General features: G+C 56.7%; 1 protein-coding gene across 4 annotated transcripts; it reads right to left on the bottom strand.

Moving 5' to 3' along the window:
- Positions 1-372: 372 nt before the first annotated feature.
- On the bottom strand, positions 373-17,524 carry Tns2 (tensin 2). 4 transcript variants are annotated; one of them, XM_090326233.1, is made up of 29 exons: positions 17,375-17,524; positions 12,249-12,357; positions 11,777-11,814; positions 10,866-10,904; positions 10,575-10,613; positions 10,398-10,447; positions 10,028-10,199; positions 9,720-9,770; positions 9,038-9,160; positions 8,893-8,957; positions 8,039-8,122; positions 7,184-7,296; positions 7,033-7,093; positions 6,682-6,757; positions 6,115-6,244; positions 5,944-6,009; positions 5,736-5,849; positions 4,367-5,584; positions 4,075-4,234; positions 3,360-3,949; positions 3,149-3,253; positions 2,710-2,835; positions 2,419-2,511; positions 2,212-2,289; positions 2,015-2,092; positions 1,418-1,586; positions 1,249-1,317; positions 1,110-1,139; positions 373-985 (listed from the first exon to the last, which is right to left on the bottom strand). In XM_090326233.1, exons 1-29 carry the CDS (start codon positions 17,447-17,449, stop codon positions 847-849), a joined length of 4,260 nt encoding a protein of 1,419 aa, XP_090182359.1. In that variant the 5' UTR covers positions 17,450-17,524; the 3' UTR covers positions 373-846. The 4 variants fall into 4 exon arrangements, with proteins under 4 accessions (XP_090182359.1, XP_090182376.1, XP_090182368.1 ...); XM_090326250.1 differs by lacking the exon at positions 17,375-17,524 and adding an exon at positions 15,543-15,643; XM_090326242.1 differs by lacking the exon at positions 17,375-17,524 and adding an exon at positions 14,628-14,818.
- Between the last annotated feature and the right edge of the window lie 2,260 nt (positions 17,525-19,784).

Below are 19,784 nucleotides of genomic sequence, written 5' to 3'. Positions count from 1 at the left end.
ATTTCCTAGTATAGACGTCCAGGGTCCCAGGATAGAGGGCATCTTCCCTAGTGAAGATAGTGTCTGTCTTTTTGTTTTTGTTTTTGTTTTGCCAGTCCTGGGCTTGAGCTCAGGGCCTGAGCACTGTCCTTGGACTTTCTCAGGGCTAGAGCTCTACCACTTGAGCCTCAGCACCACTTCCGGCTTTTTTCTATGTATGTGGTACCAAGGAATCGCACCCGGGTCTTTATGCATGCTAGGCAAGCACTTTTAACCACTAGGCCAAACTCCCGGCCCCAATAGTGTCTGTCTTAAGTGTGGGAGGGGATCATATGTATTCCATGAAGCACAGCTGTGCTTTGACCTTCCATTGAATAAGGTTATCAACTCCTCGAACCTTAATAGAAATTCTTTATTAGACAAAAATAGACTCTCTTTTTATCCTCTATTCATGTGATCCTACCCTGATCTCTGCTCAGAGAGGAGGCAGAGGGTGGGGGGAGTGACTTTCTCCCTCCACCTCTTCTTCTCTCTCCCATGCTGGGACTTGCAGCCCGGTGGAACCGCCAGGACTGAGTGCTCCTGCCGGTAGTCCTATCCTGATCCGTTCTGGGGCTTTCCACTGCTTGTATCTCCTCACCCCACACACTGTCTCTGTCATCTGCTCACATGCAAGGTCATCTCATGGGCCCATACACTTAGCTTAGCAGGCTGGGGGTGGAAAAAGAGCAGCAGCCCAGGCCAGCTTTCATCTCCCCTTGGGGGTACTGGCTCTTGGGACTCCTGGGTCCAGGCCAGGGCGGTGAGGGCTGTGGAGTGCTGGGAGGGTGCAGTGTTGACGTGGGCTTTGGAGCTTGTGGCCTTCCTTCATTTTCTCTGGCCCAGTAGAACTTTAGTGATGAAGGTGGCAATGGCGCTTGCAGGTTGATCTGGATCAAGCTCCGCAAAGAGGTGACACACATTCTCCCAGGGGCTTCCTGGCTTCTTGGCCACAAAACCAAAGATCCTGTGGGGACAAAACCAGGGCAAGGAATCTTGCTGACTGGGGCAGGTGGCCTCATGCCAGGGTTGTGGAGAATGGAAGTGCCTTGTCCTGACAAGCTTTGTGTTGAACTCATGGAGAAACTTACTTGGAGGTGGTCCCATCTGGGTTGGTCCATCTGCAAAAGGAGAAAAACTGTGAAAGAGTGTAGTCTAGGGCCCAGCTACTGAGGGGGGAGTTGGGGCCTGGAGGGGACCACAGGCTAGAGGAGGGCATGGAGGGGTCACCTGCGGTCCTGAGGGTCAGTGCTGGAGAAGGTGATGCTGCTTACTGGGTAGTGGCGGCGAAAGAAGAGCCTGTGGAGATTGGGAAGAAGGAAAGTCACACTCCCTTAAGGAGTCCGGGCCTTCAAGGGCCTTTGTGTGGGGTTCAACAAGGGTGGTTGCACGGACTCACTTCCTTTGGTTGTCTGTCAGTGTGATGCCTTGGGCTGAGACCTTGAAGTGGACAATGGCTGGCGTTGGGCGGGGGCTGCAGCTCAGAGCTGCAGAGCTGGCTCTGGCTACCGCTTGGGGGCCAGTCAGTGATTCTGTCTCCACTGAGGTCAGATAGAGCACACTGCAGGCTGGGTGGGGATGTGTGTAAGGAAGCAGATCAGGAAGGCAATATGGCTCTGCCAGTACCCCTTCTCCCTACTCCCACTGCTACAGTTCTTATGCTTTCCTTGTCTGGTGCTGTCGGAATGTGTAGAATCATGAAGGGGATATGTGAGGAAGGCAGTGCTGCTTCTCTATCTGGGCTAAAGTGTTTAGGGATGCTGGGAAGGGGCTTAATCTGGGAATCTTTCCCCTCACCCATTGTGAGTGCCACTTTTATAAGTCTTGAGAAGCTAGGCTGGGACTCCACTTCCCCATCCCTTGAAAAATAGTGGTTCCTCCCTTCGTGGGTTAAGGGCATTGCCAGGGCCCACCACTGCCAGCCCCTTCAGTGTTCCCTCCTCCACAGTTGCACTGTGTCTGGTGCCCAGAGACGGGGGAAGGGAGGGTTCTCTACCGGCACCCTGACGTAGGAGGTCTGCCGCTGTGCTCATGTTGGTGGGCACTGGAGCCTCTGGGGTCTCTTCCAGAGGATCTGACAGAAATGAGGGCCAACAGAGAAAGTTAAGAAAGGAGATGCACAACCTAGGAGCATGAGAACTCTTGACAAAGGAATGCTGGGAGCCAGGCTGACTGGGTGGTGACAGTACCCACCTTTACTGGGAATACGCAGGCAGCAGGGCAGGGAGATGGGGGAGATGGAGTGTTGTGAGACCAGGGCGGACAAGCTGCCTGTAGGGGTGGAGGTGAGAAAAGTCCTGAGGTGCCCACAGGTAACCCTCAGCTTTCCACTCTTCTGAGATCCCCTGGCTCCTCCCTAACCCCATCCAGTGGAGCCTCCCCTAGGCTTCTGTTTCTCACCAAAGTAGGGCTCACTGGGACAGCCCTTGATCTTCACGCCTTTAGGCCCAGTTTCAATGAGGAAATGGCGGACCAGCTGTTCCAAGGGGTCCCCTGAAGTAGTGGTGTGGGGAGAGAGTAAGGCTTTACTGGATTCTAGACTCCCAAACTCCCTTGATGAGATTCTTTGCTGAGCAGCTGAGGTCCTTCCTGCCCCTCCCCTCCAGGGAGTACTCCCATCCCAGCCTACACCTATTATCTTCTCCCCACTCCACTCCTGCCTCCCGCAGGTGTGGACCTTGAGTTCAGTACCTTTCCAGGGCTGGGCACTGGGTGGGGGTGTGGCCACCTTGAGGGCCAGCCCATAGGCTCCTTGGAATGAGTGACTGTCCCTGATCAGAAAGGCTCCAGGGTCCTTGTCCTTCAGCAGGGCAATGGCTGCATGGTGGTGGATAGAAAGCAGCAGAAGGAGTTTACACTATGACCGACTGAGCCCCTTGCAGTCCTCCTCCTCTACTGAGCCCCAGACCTCTTATCATGACAGCTGGGGGTGGAGGGGGAGGGTGGCAGCCATCTGAAGAAAGAACTTTATGGAGTTTGCTGATGCTTTGACAGTGCTGAGTTTATCTTTGGGTGTGAAGCCCAGAATCACCTGCTGAGGAGAAGCTTATTCAACAACCAATCAATGAGCAGAATGGGCAAGAGCCAAAGGCCTCAGCCAGGGGTGAGATGCAGGATGCTGACTTCTCACCTTGGTCACGGGACAGGTGAGGCTTGTACCAGAACTTGGATGTGTCCTGGACGAACTTGACATTGCTTTGGCTCTCTTGTGTAGGGGGTTCTGGGAGGAGGGGTTCTGGGAGGAGAGATTGTGTTAGGATTATCAGAGCTCTCAGTCCCCAGGCTTTTTAAGAGAATGGCTTCTCTCAAGATTGCCCCACCCTCTCTCAAGGCCCTTATACCTGAGGGTTGATTGGTGTTATCTGAGAGCAGAGGTGCGAAGGTGACGTGGTGACTGGTGCCTCTGGCTGGTGGTGATGCCTGCTCTAGGCTCCAGGGTCCTGACTGTTGCCCAGGTCCAGGCAGGTGGCGTTTCTCAGGAAGTGGGGGCTGAGTGGGGCCATTGGTGTCATAGGATGTGGTCAGAGGGAAGGCAGGAGTGGGTGAACTCTGGGGTGGCTCTGGGCTGGCCACAAGCCAAGGCATCTGGGTAGGCACAGGGGTGAGGGGAGACCCATCTGGGCTTTCTGGGGGACCTCGAGGACCTTGCCAGGGGGCATGGCGAAGGCCAGGCAGGGTAGTAGGCACAGGGCCCCGAGGGCTGGCACTGTCTGAGCGGCCGCCTGGGCTCCTTTCCTGAGGCCAGTCATTGGGTGAACTGGGAGGGGAGGTCCGGGAGAAGGAGCTAGGGCCTGTAGGTTCAGGCCCAGTTCTTGCTGGCAGCTCAGGAGCTTTGTCGGCACTTCCCTGAGAAACAGGGGGCAAGGCCTCGCCAGGACTTAGTCTCTGAGTGGGTGCCAAGGTGGGGGGCCTGGTGTCCTGCCGTCGGGTGCTGGAGGATAGAAGGGGAGATGTCAGAGAAACTCGCGGCTCTGCCCCTCGGACAAGGTGCCCCATCAGTTGCTCCAAGAAGGGTGGAGAGGAAAGGAGGACTTTAGTAGACTCGAGCCCTCGTACCTTTCCTTGCCCTGGACAGGGCTACTGGTGTGGAGGGGTGTGGAGGGACCTGACAGCTCTGAGGAGGTACTGCACGGGGCATCTCTGGGAGACCGGGGAGACCGAGGCAGCGTGCTTTGCCCACTAGGGCCCTCCCTCCAGGACACTGGCTCAGGTGATTCTGCAGTGAAAGGGAGAGATGGGCCTGAACACAGGAGCCGGCTCTTCTGCCTGGCTGACTTCCTCCTTGGTATCCCTGCCAGCCTTCAGAACCCTTCTCTGTCCTGGGCATTCCCGCTCTGATGCCCCTCACCTGCAGATGCCAAGGCTCCTGCCGAGGCCAGATGCCCAGGTAGTGGGTACTTGTCTCTTCCCTCCTCCACGGGGGTCTCATAGCTCAGCTTCCTGGATTGAGGGTAGGGTGGGCTGCCCGGAGAAATGGAGCCTGCCTGTGGTGAGTGGGCACCTGCGCTGGGATATCCTCGGCCTTCGCTTGAAGATCCACAGCTGTGAGGCGCCCGGCCGTATGCTGGACAGTAGCTGGGAACTGCTCCTCCGTAGCCATACGTGACCAGGGCAGGGTAGCCTGGATGCCCATATCTGCCTTCAGGGCACACGGCATAGGAGCAGCTCTGGTGCCCTTCCTCACCCACCTTGGGTGGCTTCAGGCAGCTGTAGTCAGGCACTGGGGCGTGGTGGTGCTCACAGGCCGGCACCAGCAGAGGCAGTGTGTGCCCCTGCCTCAGTGGGTGCAGGAGGGGCTTGCTGGCTTCACCAGCCCAGCCCTCTCCAGCCTCCCTCTCCAGCCGCAGTCCATACAGGGCTGCAGTGGGCAGTGCCAGCTTCTCCTCGCAGGCTGGGCATGAGCATAAGGCAGGCACTCCAGGGTCTTCCAGGATCACCACCTCCCGATAGCCAGCTGGACGGTAACCGAAGTCCCCATTGGCAGTGGCAGGTTTCCCCAGCTCGGGCGCGTAGGGGTACGGGCCCTCGGACAGAGACCGGCAGAGGCGCCTCTTCTCCACCAAGGGCTCCGCATAGCCGTGGGGAAGACCCTCGAAGCCCCCATAAGGTGGCCGGCGCCTCTCCAGGGTTCCATCTGGCCGGTAGAAGCCCCCATTGGGGACTCCACAGGGTTCCCGGTAGCCCTGGCGGCAGGAGCAGTGGCGGCTGAGGCCGGGCCTGTGGCCAGGATACATTCCCAGGTGGGGCCCTCCGCCCACGGGGGGCTGCTCTTCATCATCTAGGATGGCTGTCTCACGCCCAGCTCCTCGGCTCCCACTGGCCACCCCACAGCCCCCCAGGAGGCGGTCTAGTTCCTGTCTCTCAGCTGCTGTTGGTGGTGGCCGGCCTGGAGACTCGGCCGTTGGCTCTGTAGTCAGTGTGGACGAATGGCCAGAATCACTGCTAACAGACAGCATGGGGGGTGGGGGCGGCTCTGGAGAGGGGGCCAGTGGGGCCTGGCGGGGTGCTCGCTGCACCTGGGCATAAGGGCTGCCGTCCAAGGGACCTCGTGTATGGGCCAAGGAGCCTGAGTGGAGAAAGGGAAGGGTTAACAAACTGGAACTCTACTGGGCTGGAGGGCTCTGACTGTATTCTGGGAGGCTGGGGTCTATCTGGAGCAGGAGTGTTTCTCCCTTCTTCCTCTTCCCCCTTCCCATCTATCCTACCACCCTACTCACTATCCACACTGTCCTCATGATGCTGGTTGAAGTTTTCATAGGAGTCCCAGCGCACAGCAGGCTCTGCAGTGTTGTAGTCCACAGAGACAGAAGGGTCATTCGGAGGAGTATTGCCTAAGGAGGAAAGTGCCAGGTGGAGGAGAGGAATAATACATTCAGTCCCTACCCTTCCCCCCAACTCCCACTGCTCCACTCTTAACATTCTTACCTTTGATTTTCTCTGGACTCGAGGAGAAGACAAACTCCACTGAGACTTGGAAGGGGAACCTCTCATCTGTAGGGAGCAGGGAGCAGGCAGTGAGGAGGCAGGCTCCTCCCCCCTTCCCCACAGCCTGCCTGCCCACCTGCTTGCCTTGCATTGCACTGGTCTAGAACTCACCAGTCCAGGCCTCATCCAACTGGTCCTTGGGGAAGGTGAGCCGTGGCCCATGGATGGTGCAAGTGTGGAACTGGACTCGAAACACAAGGATCCGGTCTGTCCCTCGGCCAGACTTGTGATAGCAGGTTACCTGGAAAAGGGCAAGAGAATGGATGTCAGGACTTCATGTCCATTTTGCCTCCTCTGTGCCTCCGCCTTGGAGATTGTCTGGCTCCTGCTCCTGTCCTGCCTTAACCTCCCTTGAAGGGAATTCCTTTTTACTCTCAAAGCAGTTTAAGACACTCAGGTCATGGGACCAGGAGTTTGGCCTAGTGGTAGAGTGCTTGCCTAGCATGCACGAAGACCAGGGTTTGATTCCCGGGTACCACATACATAGAAAAAAAGCCAGAAGTGGAGCTGAGGCTCAAGTGGTAGAGCTCTAGCCTTGAGAAAGTCCAACGATAGTGCTCAGGCCCTGAGCTCAAGCCCAGGACTGGCAAAAAAAAAAAAAAAGACTCAGGTCGTTGTGCAGCAATCCCCAGAACTACTTGTTGCTAAGACACCCCCTCCCCCCCTCCTGCCCCTCACCATGACATCGCCTTTAAGGAGAAGGGCTGGCTCCAGGCTGATGCAAAGCTGCTGGGGCCCAGGGCCTGCAACATGACTGTAGAGCAGAGAGAAGGCAGGGCAGTTAGTCACCTATGCATAGGGAGGAGAGAGCTGGGGGACTGGGGCCAGTCCTAGTGAGAGACCTTCAGTTGCCCCATCTGTTAAAAAAAAGAAGGGGGGCTCTGTGGAGGTATCTAATTTTTGGAGCCATTGCTGGAACCTGAAGCTCAGGCCCAAGGAAGTTGGAAAGCAGGCATCCCGGGAACAGGGGACAGAGGGGAAGGAAGGGCTTGACTGTGATAGGGTGGGGCATGGGAACTGGGCACTCACTAGACTCCCGATGTGTATACGAGTTGCATAGACTGGTAGATTTTGAGGAACGGCTGAAAGCCTGGAGTAGGTAAGGAAGGCACATGAGAGGTGGGGAAGGGTGGAAGGACTGTCTCCCTCTCCCCATGAAGTGTATCTCAGGTAGACCCACCTGTGCTGGGCTCAAAGGCTGGCAGCATAGGCACAAGCACATAATGCAGGAAGAGAGGGCTACTGTTCATTCGGATGGAGCCAGACAGCAGCCCACTGAAATAGCTGATGTATCTGGTGAGGGTCAAAGAGAAACCTCAGCCCCCTTTCCTCTAGAGGCGCCTTAAATCAGTTCAATTATGCATAGCCCTCACTCATTCTTGGAGGCTTGCCTTGTCCTCAGCATTTCCCCCTCCTCTTTCAGCTCCCCAGGAAGTTGTTCTTTATGTCTAACCTCGATCTTTCTTTATTTTCTTTTGTCAGTCCTGGGGCTTGAGCTCTGGACCTGGGCGCTGGCCCTGACATTCTTCTGCTCAAGGCTATTACTGCTCTACTATTTGAGTCACAGCGTCACTTCCCATCTTTTCTGGAGACAAAGTCTCATTGACTTTCCTGCCTAGGCTGCCTTCAAAATGTGATCCATAAATCCCAACAAATAAACAAATAAAAAGGATATAGTTAGGGCTGGGCACTGTCCCTTAGCTATTTCATTCAAGACTGGTATACTATCACTTGAGCCTGCTCGGACTGGCTTTGAAATGTGATCCTTAGATCTCAGCTTCCCAAGTAGCTAGGATTACAGGTATGAGCCACTAACACCTAGCTTAGCTTTATCTTCTTCATAGAATTTATCACTCAAAGTGCTCCAGTCTTTTTTCACAAGGTTCTTGGAAACTATTCCACGAGTTCTCCACAAGAGCTAGAACTTGTTTGTCCTGAATTCTCAGCACTTGACCCAAGGACCTGGTACACAGGAATGACTGAACTCAGGTGCACTGTTTGACAGAATCCAGCCCATCCTGAGTAGGCTGCTCACCGGCGCTGGGAAGGCTGCAGTTCTGCAGCTACCTTGTCTTCACAGAATTTTCGCATGGTCAGAGTAGCCAGTGCCTGATCAGCCCTAGAGAGAACAGGGCAGGTGTGGGGAATTAGAGACTGAGTGTCCTGCTGGCTTCCTATGTCTAAGCCCAAGGGGTCCCTTCAGAGTGGTGGTCTAGAAGCACGGCAGAACAATGACTTTCCTAGTTATTGGGTTTCAGGGAATGGTTGCCTGAGCCTTCCTTATTTGTAAAATGGGACAGTCAGTGTTAAGGATTGAGCTGTACTCTCCCCGAAGACATGTACCTCAGAGTGTGATCTTATTTGGAAATAGGGTCGATGCAGATGAAAATTAGTTAGGTTAAGATGAGATCATGCAGGAGGCCCTTAATCCAGTGTGACTGGTCCTTATGAGAAGAGAAGAGGAGACAAAGAAAGACAGAGACCACCATGTCAGGCCAGAAGCAGAGGCAGAAGTGGTGCTGCTGCAACCCCAGGAAGGAACACCAGGGATTGCAAGCCACCACCAGGAGCTAGAAAGAGGGCAGAGAAGGAGTCAGAGTCACAGAGAGTGCCAGGCCATGCTGACACCTTGATTTGAACTTTTTGCCTTTAGAGCTGGCGGACAATCAAGTTTTGTCATTTGAAGCCTGGTTTGTGGCACTTTGTTCAGCAAGCGCCAGGAAACTAATACAGATCCTCTATTGGAGACTAGTGAAATCCAGGGTGCTAAAAGGAGGTGAAAATATCAAGTTTACAGCCAGGGGTTCTCTGAACAAAGAAACAGACTCATACAGGGACAGCTGAGAAAGGGACATTGGGACAGGGGCTGCTCAGGCACCCGGACCTCACCCTGCAGAGATCTTGCTGTAGTGCATATAGGCAGAGACGATGACGCCGAGCTTGCCCTTGCTCCCCTGAGAGACAGAGACGGAGGACTTACTGGAGCCCCAGGCTGAGGGTGTCCCAGCTCCCTGACCCCGAGGGCCCAGCCCACCTTGCAGTATAATACGACTACATGCTGAGGGTCATCACTGAGCCACGTCTCCATGGCTTTACAGATGGAGCACAGCTTGTCCAAAGGAGGGGCATGCAGCTCAGGCCAGCCAAAGTCCTGCACCTGTAGAAATGCCAGGGTGCAACTAGAGTTGAGGCCTTGAACAAAAAAGTATGTGGAAAAAGGCCTAAGATACTGGGGTATGGGGGCAAGGTTGACGGCCTGCTGGCTGTCCACAATACTCAGTACTCTCTTCAGCTATACAGCTGGCTGATAGCAGCTACAGTTCGTTTTGGTGGGTGGTATGTCATGTGGAGAGTGCTTAAGAGGGGGATATCAATTGCTGTTGATTTTTTTGGTCAGCTGTGGGCCTTGAACTCGGGGCCTGAGCACTGTCCCTACAGCTCTTTTGCTCAAGACTAGTGCTCAAGCACTTTGAGCCCCAGCACCACTTCCTGTTTTTCCAGTGGTTAATTGGAGATAAAGGATCTCACGGACTTGGACTTCCGTGCCTAGGCTAGCTTTGAACCGTGATTTTCAGACGTCGGCCTCCTGAGTTAGGATTACAGGCTCAAGCCAGCAGCACCGGGCTAGTCAATTATTAGCTAATAACCAGGAGGTTGGGATCTTCTGGATGGGGTTGGCTGGGTTTAATAACTGGGCAAAGCCATTTCCCTCCTACCTTGGGATTCAGTCGGGTCAAGTCATGCCTTTTCTCTGAAAGGTTGAATAGCTGAAATGAAAGGGGAGTTTTTGAGTGACTTCAGCTGGGCACGGAGGCGGACCCAAGGTGCCTAGAGCCCGGGCCAGCAGTCCCAGACTCGCCTTGGTCGTGGTGGGGCTTTCTGATTGGCTCCCGCCCGCCCCGCCCCCGTCCCGCGAGCCAGCGCCGCCCCCTGGCGGCCTCGCTCCGGGACTGACGTCAGCCTCGCCCCTTTAGACCCCCCCCAGCTCTCTCATTGGTTGAGTCCGGCAGGTCCCGCCCCTCACCTGGTACTTGTCTCGGTGCTTGGACTGCAGCACGTGGGCCAGCTCCCGCAGGTGGCCGCGGTGTCGCTGCTCATCCGGCCGCGCGGGGAAGGCGGCGGCCAGGATGCGTTCTGTCACGTAGGTGAGGTCCAGGTCCCAGCGACGCTCCATGAGTGGGTCCAGGCTGAAGCTCCTGGGGAGGGGGCAACCCCGAAATAGCCATGGATCGAAGAGACAGGGAACCCAGAGGCGGCTAGTGTGTGGGGGGGGCTGGTGAGGCCCGTTGGGTGGGTCCGGAGAGCGAGTGTAGGGGAGTTTAGGGGACTGGCCCAGCGGGCGTGGTGGGGGACACTGCCATGCGCTGAGGCGTGGCGTCGTTGCCCTCACTCACCTTGGCAGAGTGCTGCGCTGCTTTGAGTGGTTCAGAGACTTGGTGGATCCCTGGTGGATGAAAATTAGCATCTGGTCAACCTTTCGGGAGTCTCATTCCAAGTCCCCAATCTAGTTCCATATTCTTCTCCTGCCCTCTGGAAACCTATCCCCTACTCCCCAGAGCCAGCCACCTTACCAGGTGCTCTATGCGCCTCACTGGGGCCGTGCTTCGTCTCTAGAGGGAGATGGGGGAGGAAATGGGAGTGGTTAAGGCAGGTCAGTGTCCACTCCCTGAGGGAAGGGGAGTCCAACCCCCAGCAGGCTAGAGAAGACAAGAATAGCAGGAAGTTCAGACATTTTTCCTTCTGATAAGTAACCGTGGCTTTGAGTCCTAGGAAAACTTTTGGAGACTATTCAAGGCTATCAGACCTTCCCATACCTGGTGAGGTTCCTCACCTTCCCAGTCCCCTCCCAGAGTTACACTCACCAGCTCGGCAGGGGGCAAGGCCTGACAAGGTGAAGTCACCTGGAAGGAGACCAGAGAAAGGGGCCGAGCTGAAGATGAAATGGGGTCTTCTGGCTTGAGGATGGGGGCAACCTCTCAGCTTCAATGAGGTCGAGGGGCTGTCCGCGGATGGACCAGGGCTCCAGCTGAGGTTCCTTCTATTTAAGGGAAGCTTGCCTCTGGCCTCTCAGTCCCCCACCTTTGGGTCCCCCACTTGTTGCTTTTGGCTTTCAGCCCCCTGCCCACACAGACCCTCATTCATCCAGCTACAGGACAGGAGTTATATATAGAGCCATGCAGGCAGGCTATGGCCAGGGGCGGACACTGGCCTCTTTCACCAGGAGACCCCGCCCCTGGGCACATTGCTCCCCAGCCTGCTACAAGGCCCTAGGACCACCTCCTTGCACTGCCAGGAGGATGGGGAACTCTCCTCAGTGACAGGACCGACTGTTTCAGGTCCCCAATGGACAGTGGGTGCCATCTACAGTCTGCATCTGGAAAGACTGAGGACAAGAACCATCCAAGCATCCTTCAGACCCTTCTCCAGAGGGAAGGCACAGCCCATCCGGCTGCCCAGATTCCCAAATCCTGCTCCCTCCCCACCCACCCCGCCCTTCCTCCTCCCCATTCTCCTCCTCTTCCCCACCCCCATCCTCTCGCCAGCTGCAGCCTGGGCACAGCACCAAGACAAACGCTGTCTCACTGTCCACCCGCCTGGGCCAGCCCTCTAGGGGTGGAGTAGAATGGTTCTTAAAGGGCCCAACACAGCATCTCTTGTCACCCAGAAGGGGGACCCCAATGATGACAGGGTAGGGTGGTGACATCAATGTGCTAGAGAAGCCTAAGTGGGGAGTAAGAAGAACTGCCCCCGTGAGATAGAACCCAATACCCACCTTGGCTTCACATTTTCTGTGTGTGGCCACCTTGCAGACTACAGAGGGGTGAGGAAGAGAAGTGTTAGTAGGAACAGTGAGAAGGGCTATTCTCCCCCCCACCCCCCTACCCCCCCCAATCCCGCCACAGCAGCCCCCTGTCTTCCCAGGCCTGGAAGCTATGTTGGACTGTCAGGATGAGGGAGCAGGGCTAGGTGACAGGGAAGTAGGGCAGTGAGCGCTATTGCTAGGAAAGTGAGCAGAAAGCCCAGGTCATGTTCTAGTATGGATGGTGGTGAGGAGGAAGAGGGAAGGAAGCCCCCATTCAGAAGTCAGGATGGAAGAGCTGAGTCTCCTGGGATGTCTTGTGAGGAGTTAGGGCTGCTTGAAGGGGAGAGGCTCCCCAGGTGCCCAGCATGAGCAGTGCCCACACAGTGGTATGATGGTGCCAGATGGAGGGGCTGGGAGGCACGGGGCGGTCAGTACACCTCACCTCTGCACGAGACTCCTGTCCCATCGATGGTCACTTTACACACTGCGCACACTGGAGCTTTCTTCCGGAAAACCTTCTCCCGGAAGCTATGTGGCTCTGCTTTTCTAGGCTGTGGGTGGAGAGGCAGACAGAGCTATGTTTCCAAGAGGCTCATCTGCAGGATTGGGCAAGGACCTTGCCTTAACACTGACCTGCCTTCCTTCCTCCATCCTGTCAGTCCCACAAACTCCTAGGGCACATTGTGTCATAGCTGTGGCAGGATGGCCATGAATCTTGTCCTCTATGGCGCTTGGAATGTGACCCCTTGTGTCACCTTTGCTGGGTCAGCTCCTCCCCAAGGGCCCCTCACATGGCCTTGCCACTCCACATCCTGAGCCTTTAGCTTCCTGTTGGGTTGCCCTCTGACTCGCCTCCTGTCTTGTCCTCCCCAGATGGAGGCCCATGTGCAGAGCAAGCAGGAGGTCCAGACACATATGCAGTGCAGTATCAGTCACGGAACACCCAAGCTGAGCCAGCAGAAGGGGCCTCAGCCAGCCTGGGCGCTCCCCTCCCTCTCCCCCTCCCCTTGTCCCTACGCTCCAGGCAGCTGACATGCTGCCCTCCCCCATGCTTAGAACAACATGTTTACTCTTTTGGTACATAGAGCCGGCAGGCAGGCACAGTTGTGTAAGGAGGGTGGTGATGCCAGAGGGAGGAAGGCCTACGGGGAGCAGCGATGTTTAGCTTCGGGGACACCTCTGGATGCAGAGAGTTGCGCATGACCCACCACCTGATGTGCAAGCGACGTGCAAGGTGGATTGAAGCACTCTATGAGGAGGGGGATGGGCCCGTGCCTGGTCTGGCCCCTCCTACTCCAAGAAAAGGGAGATAGGAAACTGGCTGTTCAGTCCCTTCCAGTTGAAGGCCCTCACCTTGCTTGGGTCCACTCCTATCTTGTGTCTGAGGACAATTTGCCTCCATGCTCCTCTCTCCTACCTATTTTTCTCCCTTCAGTATAAGCTCCTCCAGCCTGGCTTCCACTCCTGGATTGACCCACCCTCCCACAGTATTGTCTCATAGCATGCAGAGCTAGCTGCTGCTTAAGAGGAATGCTAAGAAGTGGGAAAAGGAGGGATAGGGGTAGAGAGCCCTTTCCCCTTGCCTCCCCCCCATCTCTCTTTGTGCCAGTCCTAGGGCTTGAACTCAGGCCCTGGGCACTGTCTCTGAGTTTCTATTTGCTCAAACTAGTGCTCTACCAGTTGAGCCACAGCTCCATTTCTGGGGTGTGTGTGTGTGTAAAATTGAAGGTAAGAGTCTCATGGTCATTCCTTCCCCAGCTGACTTTGAACGGTGACCCTCAGATCTCAGCCTCCTGAGTAGCTAGGATTACAGGCATGAGCCACTGATCCTGGTCACTTTGACTTCTTTACTGTCTTGGAACTCTTCAGAGCTAAGGCAAGGGGGACCCACTAGGACCTTTGTGGGTACACAGCAGGTATAGATCATGTTGGTAGAAAGCAAGCCTCTGGGGGCTGGGAGTATAGCATAGTGGTAGAGTGCTTGCCTAGCAAGCATGAAGCCCTGGGTTCCATTCCTCAGTACCACAAATACAGAAAAAGCCGGAAGTGGTGTGTGGCTCAAGTGGCAGAGTGCTAGCCTTGAGCAAAAAGTGTCCAAGGACAGTGCCCAGGCCCCGAGTTCAAGCCGCACTCCAGTACTAGAAAAAAGAAAAGAAGGGGCCGGGAGTTTGGCCTAGTGGTTAAAGTGCTTGCCTAGCATGCATGAAGACCCGGGGTTCGATTCCTTGGTACCACATACATAGAAAAAAGCCAGAAGTGGTGCTGAGGCTCAAGTGGTAGAGCTCTAGCCTTGAGAAAGTCCAAGGACAGTGCTCAGGCCCTGAGCTCAAGCCCAGGACTGGCAAAAAAAAAAAAAAAGAAAAAAGAAAAGAAAAGAAAGAAGGCAAACCTCCATTTTAAAGCACTCCTGAGACCTAATCTCCTCCCTGCTTTCCTCTGCCTCTTTCTTGCCCCATTTCCTTCACGTAGTGCCAGGAAAGGGGTCCTGAGTTCTCAGCCCCATTCTCAGGCTCCAAGACAGTGTCTGACACTTCAGTGAAGTATACTTGGGCTCTAGTCTGGGGTAAGAGTCTTGCCCGCTGCTTCGGGTCCAGGCTCAAGCCCAGAAATGCTAGAAGAGCCCAAACAGGCAGCAGAATACCACTAACAGACACACCCTGGTCACCCCAGGGGTCCAGGGTATGAGGATCCCTGGCTAGGGTAAGAGGCAGAGGAGGAAGCTGAAACTGAGGAAGAGCATCTGGCCTGACTCCTGACACCTCCCCCACTGTCCCCACCTCCACCCTAACCCCACCTTTGCCCAGCCAGTGGGCACTCCTACCCTGCTGGTGGCCCGGCTCCTGTCCCTCCCCAGGGCTCTGAGCAGCCTCTCCACTGGGCCGCTGGACTTCATGGTGTCTGGCTGCCTCAGGCCGAAGGGTCTGAACAATGCTGGGGCCTGGCCCGGGGCTTCCTGGAAGCAGCCTGACGGAGGCTGCCGCTTCCCATGGGCTGGGCGGAGGGTATGCTGTCTGGTTGGTGTGAGAAGTGGAGGGAAGTGCGGGCGGGAAGGGGGCAGGTCACCACTCCAGGAAGTGGGGGGGGGTAGGCAGAGGATGTGGGGGAGGCCAGGAGATCAGATTCCCAGGATCTACCCTGCTGGGAGTGTCTGCCTAGGATCCTTGCTCCCCCCATCCCTTCTCTGGAGCTGTCACACACAGGGGAATCTACCCTGGGTCTATGATCTGTTGGGCTCTGTGGTCCTGAGATCCAGACCTGAGATCAACTGCTGATGGGTGGGGTGTGAATTCAGGTTTCAGTTTGGGCTCTAGGGCTGGTGAGGAACAAGATGTCCTGGCTAGTCTCCGGAACTCTCACACTCGCCTGGGACTTCCCAAGGGGAGGAAGGGAGGGAGGGAGCTGGGAACCACTACCCAGGGCAGCCTAGGACCCAGTCTTGAGCATAGAGGAAAGTGGGAATGAGGGGACAGTCTCCTGCCTCTGTTTCTCTAGCTATGTGGCTGGAAAAGGATCCTGCATTGTTCAACCTTCCCCTAAATACCCTGCAAGTCAAATTCAGGCAAAAAGACCTCACTGCCCACAGGAAGGATCCATTCTACTGTCTGCCCTCTGCTCCACATACAGCATCTTCCCATCTTTATCCCTTCCCAGGAACTGGAAATGGAGGCCTTCTATTTACCCCAGGCCTTCAAGGGTAGATTCTTCCCCACCCCCACCCCCAAGTTCTGAGTAATACCTTCATGGCTGTTCTGGCTCCCTTCTTCCTCAGAGTTGTCCCTGGGCTTAAGGACTGGATAGGAGCCCCCTCACACCATATACTCCACCCCCCTCCAGGGCCTCCTGCCTCCCTCCTGGGAACAAGGCCAACTTCCTGTCCCAGGAGTCAAGGGAAGGAGGTGGGGGCCTTGGAAAGGGGGGAGTGATGTTCCTTAAACAGGGGTTAATGGCCTGGGGGTCCTCTGCTCCAAGTCCTGGATGGCAGTCCTTTAGACTGGTGTAGCTGTCACTTGGAAGAATGTACAAATATGTCCTCCTCATTTGCTTGGTATTTACTGAATGTCCCAGTGCTCAGCCAACTCCCCCAGCTCTGGCTTCTCCCACAGGGTCCCTTCAATGTCCCTCCTTCCTCCCTCGTGACCATCCAGTGGAAGGAAGGCTGCTATGATCCTGAATGCTGGATGAGTTCAGCTTTGGGAGTCTTCTGAGGACTTGCTTGCACTGGGTCTAACCTGAAGCCTCAGAAAGTCTATCTCCAGGGTACCTTGCCAGAAGGTGGCATCTGTGTGGCAAGGCCTGGGCCTTGGCCTGTAATTGGAGAGGGCATTGGCTCTGCAAATCACTCCTGTGGCCCGCCCCCCCCCCCCAATCCTGGCTGTGTCCCAGCTACATTCCAGGCCTCTGGCCAGGTGGGCAATTGGGCCTGGCCTGGTCCAACACGCAGCCCATCTATGGGTGATGGGGCACTGTGGCCACTGGGTGAAGGTAGTGCTCTGACCAGATCTGTCCCACATTCTGCTTTCTGGGGCTGCCTCCTGAGGGGCACAAGTCCCCTCCGTGACTCCCAAGTCTCCAAGCAGCCTCTGAGCTCACTGGTTTCAGACACCTACCACCAGGGCCCAGCAGGGAGTGACTGTAGTGAGGGCTAGGGGCACATTAAATGTGTGTGTGTGTGGGGGGGGGGCTGGGTGGTTAGGACCCCTGGGGCCTTGAGTCCCTCCAGGACATGTAGAGTATGTCTGGAGGGAGATGGGAAAGGATGAGAATCTCTGCTAGTCAAAGTAACTCATTGGGGGCCAGTTGGGAAGGGATCAGCAGACCCCTTTTGGACCCTCACCCTCCTCCTGCCTGGAACATTCCAGATCTTATCAGCCTCTCCCCAGAGGGCCCCCCACAACTCACTCCTCTAAGCTTTGGGTTTGTTTGGAGAAACCCCTCCACCCACACCCCCCTCCCTTCCTGGAAATAGCTGTGGTTGGATGAGAGGCTGGGAGCCCGGCCACGGAGGAGGGGTGAGGCCCAGCGACGGAGAGGGTTGGCGGGGTGCATGGGTGTGCTCAGGGCGCAGAAGCAGAAGGGGACTGGTGAGCTGGGGAGTCCGAGTTGGCCTCATTTGCCCTTCTGCCCCAGTGTCCCCGATGGGAAGTGGGAGAAAACTCTCCCATGCACTCTTGCCAGGCCAGGGCCCAGGGCCCCGAGCATCAGCTTTTGCCAGCTGCCACGGGCCCTGGCGTGGAACGCGCGCCTGGTGGGCGGGGGACGCTCGTGCTGGGGGAGGGTCACGCGCAGTACGGGGGGGGGCGGCCTGGCCCCCGGGTCTGTCGGGGAGAGGTAGCGCAGGGGCCGCGGGAAGGCGTGGCGGCCCGAGTGAGGGGACCTCGGCCGCGCCCCGCCCCCTAGCCACCTTCCCGGCCTCCAACTGCCCTTAGCTAGCGGCAGCCCGCTCAGGCCCCGGCCCCCGCCGTGGGTGCCCCTCCCGCACCCCCCTTGTCCCCTGGCGCCCGCCCACGGCCCTGCCCGCGCGCTGTGACGCAGGAGCCGCCGTCCTCCCGGCGTGGCGCGGCCACTCACCTGCGGGGGGCGCCCGGAGGGACGGGGGCGCGGCGGGGCGGGGCAGCAGCAGGGGGCGCCCCCGGGCCAGCCCATCCCGGCGGGCCGCGCCGCGCGGGACGGCACTCGTGGGCAGCGGCGGCGGCGGGCGCGGGGCGCGCTCGGCTGGCTCCCTCCCGCCTCCGCCGCGCCTGGCGCCCTGCGCCCGCCGCCGCTGCCGCCGCCTCCTCCCGCCCTCGCGGCTCCCCTCCTTCTTCCCCGGGCTCCAATCCCCACGTTCTGCCCGCTCCCCGCCCCCTCCTTGTCTCGCTTCTCCCCACCTTCTCCCGCGAACCCACACCACACAGCGCAGTGGGAGAGCTCGCGGCCTGGCCGAGGCCGGGCCCCGCCGGGCCAAGCAGACGGGAGGAGGCAGAGCTTGGGGACAGATTGGGACCCGCCGACACGGAACGGGAACAGTCACAGAGAGACAGAGACAGGAGTCACAGAGAAAGAAATGGGGCCGGAGGCTTAGAAAAACGCCTGCGTCAGAAAGACGCCCCGGAGCGCATGCGAGCTCGGGTCTGACTGCAGGACTGCCTCGGGCCCGGCCTGCTGCGTGTGCCAGACGCGGGAGAAAACACCTGGTGTTACTGGTGGCCTGGCCACTGGACAGCGCCTTCTGCTGCTCCGCCTCACCGGAGGCTTCTCCCAACGGACGCAGCTGAAGACTCGCAGCACCCACTTCCACCCTCCAGCAGATCCAGTCATGGCACCCATTGCCCTACTTTGGGAGTTGGGCTATGGTCTTCTGGCCTTTCTTTTCAGTCAAATCCCAGACTTCCCAGTGAAAGTCCTTTCTGTGGCCTAGCCTCATTCCCTTCTTTTTCAGTGTCTATAGGAAGCTCTGGAATTGAGCGAACAAGCCATGGTGCTGTTTTGAGTTATGGCACTCTGGAGGTGAGGGTAGAAAGTGGGCAGGATGAGATGGGCATGCCTTTCCAGACACGGTGAGCCGTGTCATCCCTACTGTCATCCCTAGCCATCCTTAGCAGGGAGCAGTTCCAAAGCTTTGGCCTGCTGTCACCCTCCCCTCTGGAGTTTCCATGAAAACTGGTGGTGGGGGAGGGGGATTCTGAGAAGCTCATGGGGAGGCTTATTGCCTGGTACCTGCTCAAAGCAGCCAGCCAGTCAGCTCTGTGGCTCTAAGGCCATCTCATCCCATCACTCCACTGAATCCTTGGAGCTCATCCTGCCTTTAGCAAAAGCTAGAAGGTCTGGTTCTGATTACAGGGGCTGGAGCACCTGATTCCAATCTGGCTGGGAAAGCAGGGCTTGGGACAGTGTGGGTCCCCCTGAGACTGGCATTTGGGAGGAGGTGAGTGTGCTGGGGCTTGGGAAGCCTCGATTTTAGATTTTAGAGCGCTTGGCAGTAAAAGGTCAAAGCAGCAGGAGTCACTGGGGTCTGGAGGAAGGGCTGGGAAGTGGGGGTGGGAATGGGTAGAGAGGCACTGGGGGAGGCAGTAGGGAAGGCCCAAGATAATGGCAGGGATTGGAGGTTACCCAAGGGATGGGCAAGGGCGTCCTGTGTATTTTGGCAGGATTTGATTTATATAAGTGAAATACATTAAGCTTGAAAATTTGTTCATTTGGAGCCTGAAGCTATTTTTTTTTTTCTTTCACCTGGTTCTTCCCAGCATTCCTCAGGGTTTTGGACTCTGGGATGCAAGCCATAGAGGTGGCATCACTGACCTACCTGGCTAGCCACTGAAAGATACCTCTGAAGTTCCAAGCAATTGAAAGGAAGCTGTTTAAGATAACTCCCGGCTCAGGTGTGATTTCTACTCTCAAGGATCTGGAAAGTGGAGGAAAGGAGTCTACTGCAAGAAAGCTTAGGAGTGCTAATACAGGAGGTAGCTTGGTATGGGTGGGGGAGGGAAGGTGAAATAAAAATAGGTGGTTCATGGAACCAGCTGAGCAGAAGGGGAGAAGGGGAGAAAGCCAGGCTATCTGGTAAAGGTGAAGCAGTTTCAGGGAACACGCACCCTCTGACCTCTTGCCATGCAAGTTTTCTTACCTTTACTATGCAGAGGGAGGCCCATCTCGGTACAAAAGCTGGAACTCCCTCTTCCATTGTCTGAGGTGATCCCATGTCTGTGACTCAGTGTACTCAGGCTCGTGGAGTGGACTGTAGGAAGGGGGCTCTGAGTATGGGGCTGTCCTAGCTGGAAGACCACTGTATCAGAACTTCAGTGGAACTTTTGGGAGCTGGGAATCAGGAAGAGCGGGGGAAGGGGCAGAGGCGGATCTCCTGGCCCAGGACAGAGCTTGTATTGTCCAACTGGGAGGTTGCTACAGCTGGGCGGGGAGTAGCGGTCTTTTCCAAACTTTTTTGGGGGAGGCAAGTCTCCCTTCATTGTGGCCCTGGGGGCTATGGTGGTTGCTGAGAAAC

Source organism: Megascapheus bottae, chromosome 2 (assembly GCF_031878675.1).
Source record: "Megascapheus bottae isolate mThoBot1 chromosome 2, mThoBot2.hap1, whole genome shotgun sequence".
Taxonomy (NCBI): domain Eukaryota; kingdom Metazoa; phylum Chordata; class Mammalia; order Rodentia; family Geomyidae; genus Megascapheus; species Megascapheus bottae.
Note: the sequence above shows the minus strand (reverse complement) of the source record. Positions and strands in the feature narration are given on the sequence as shown.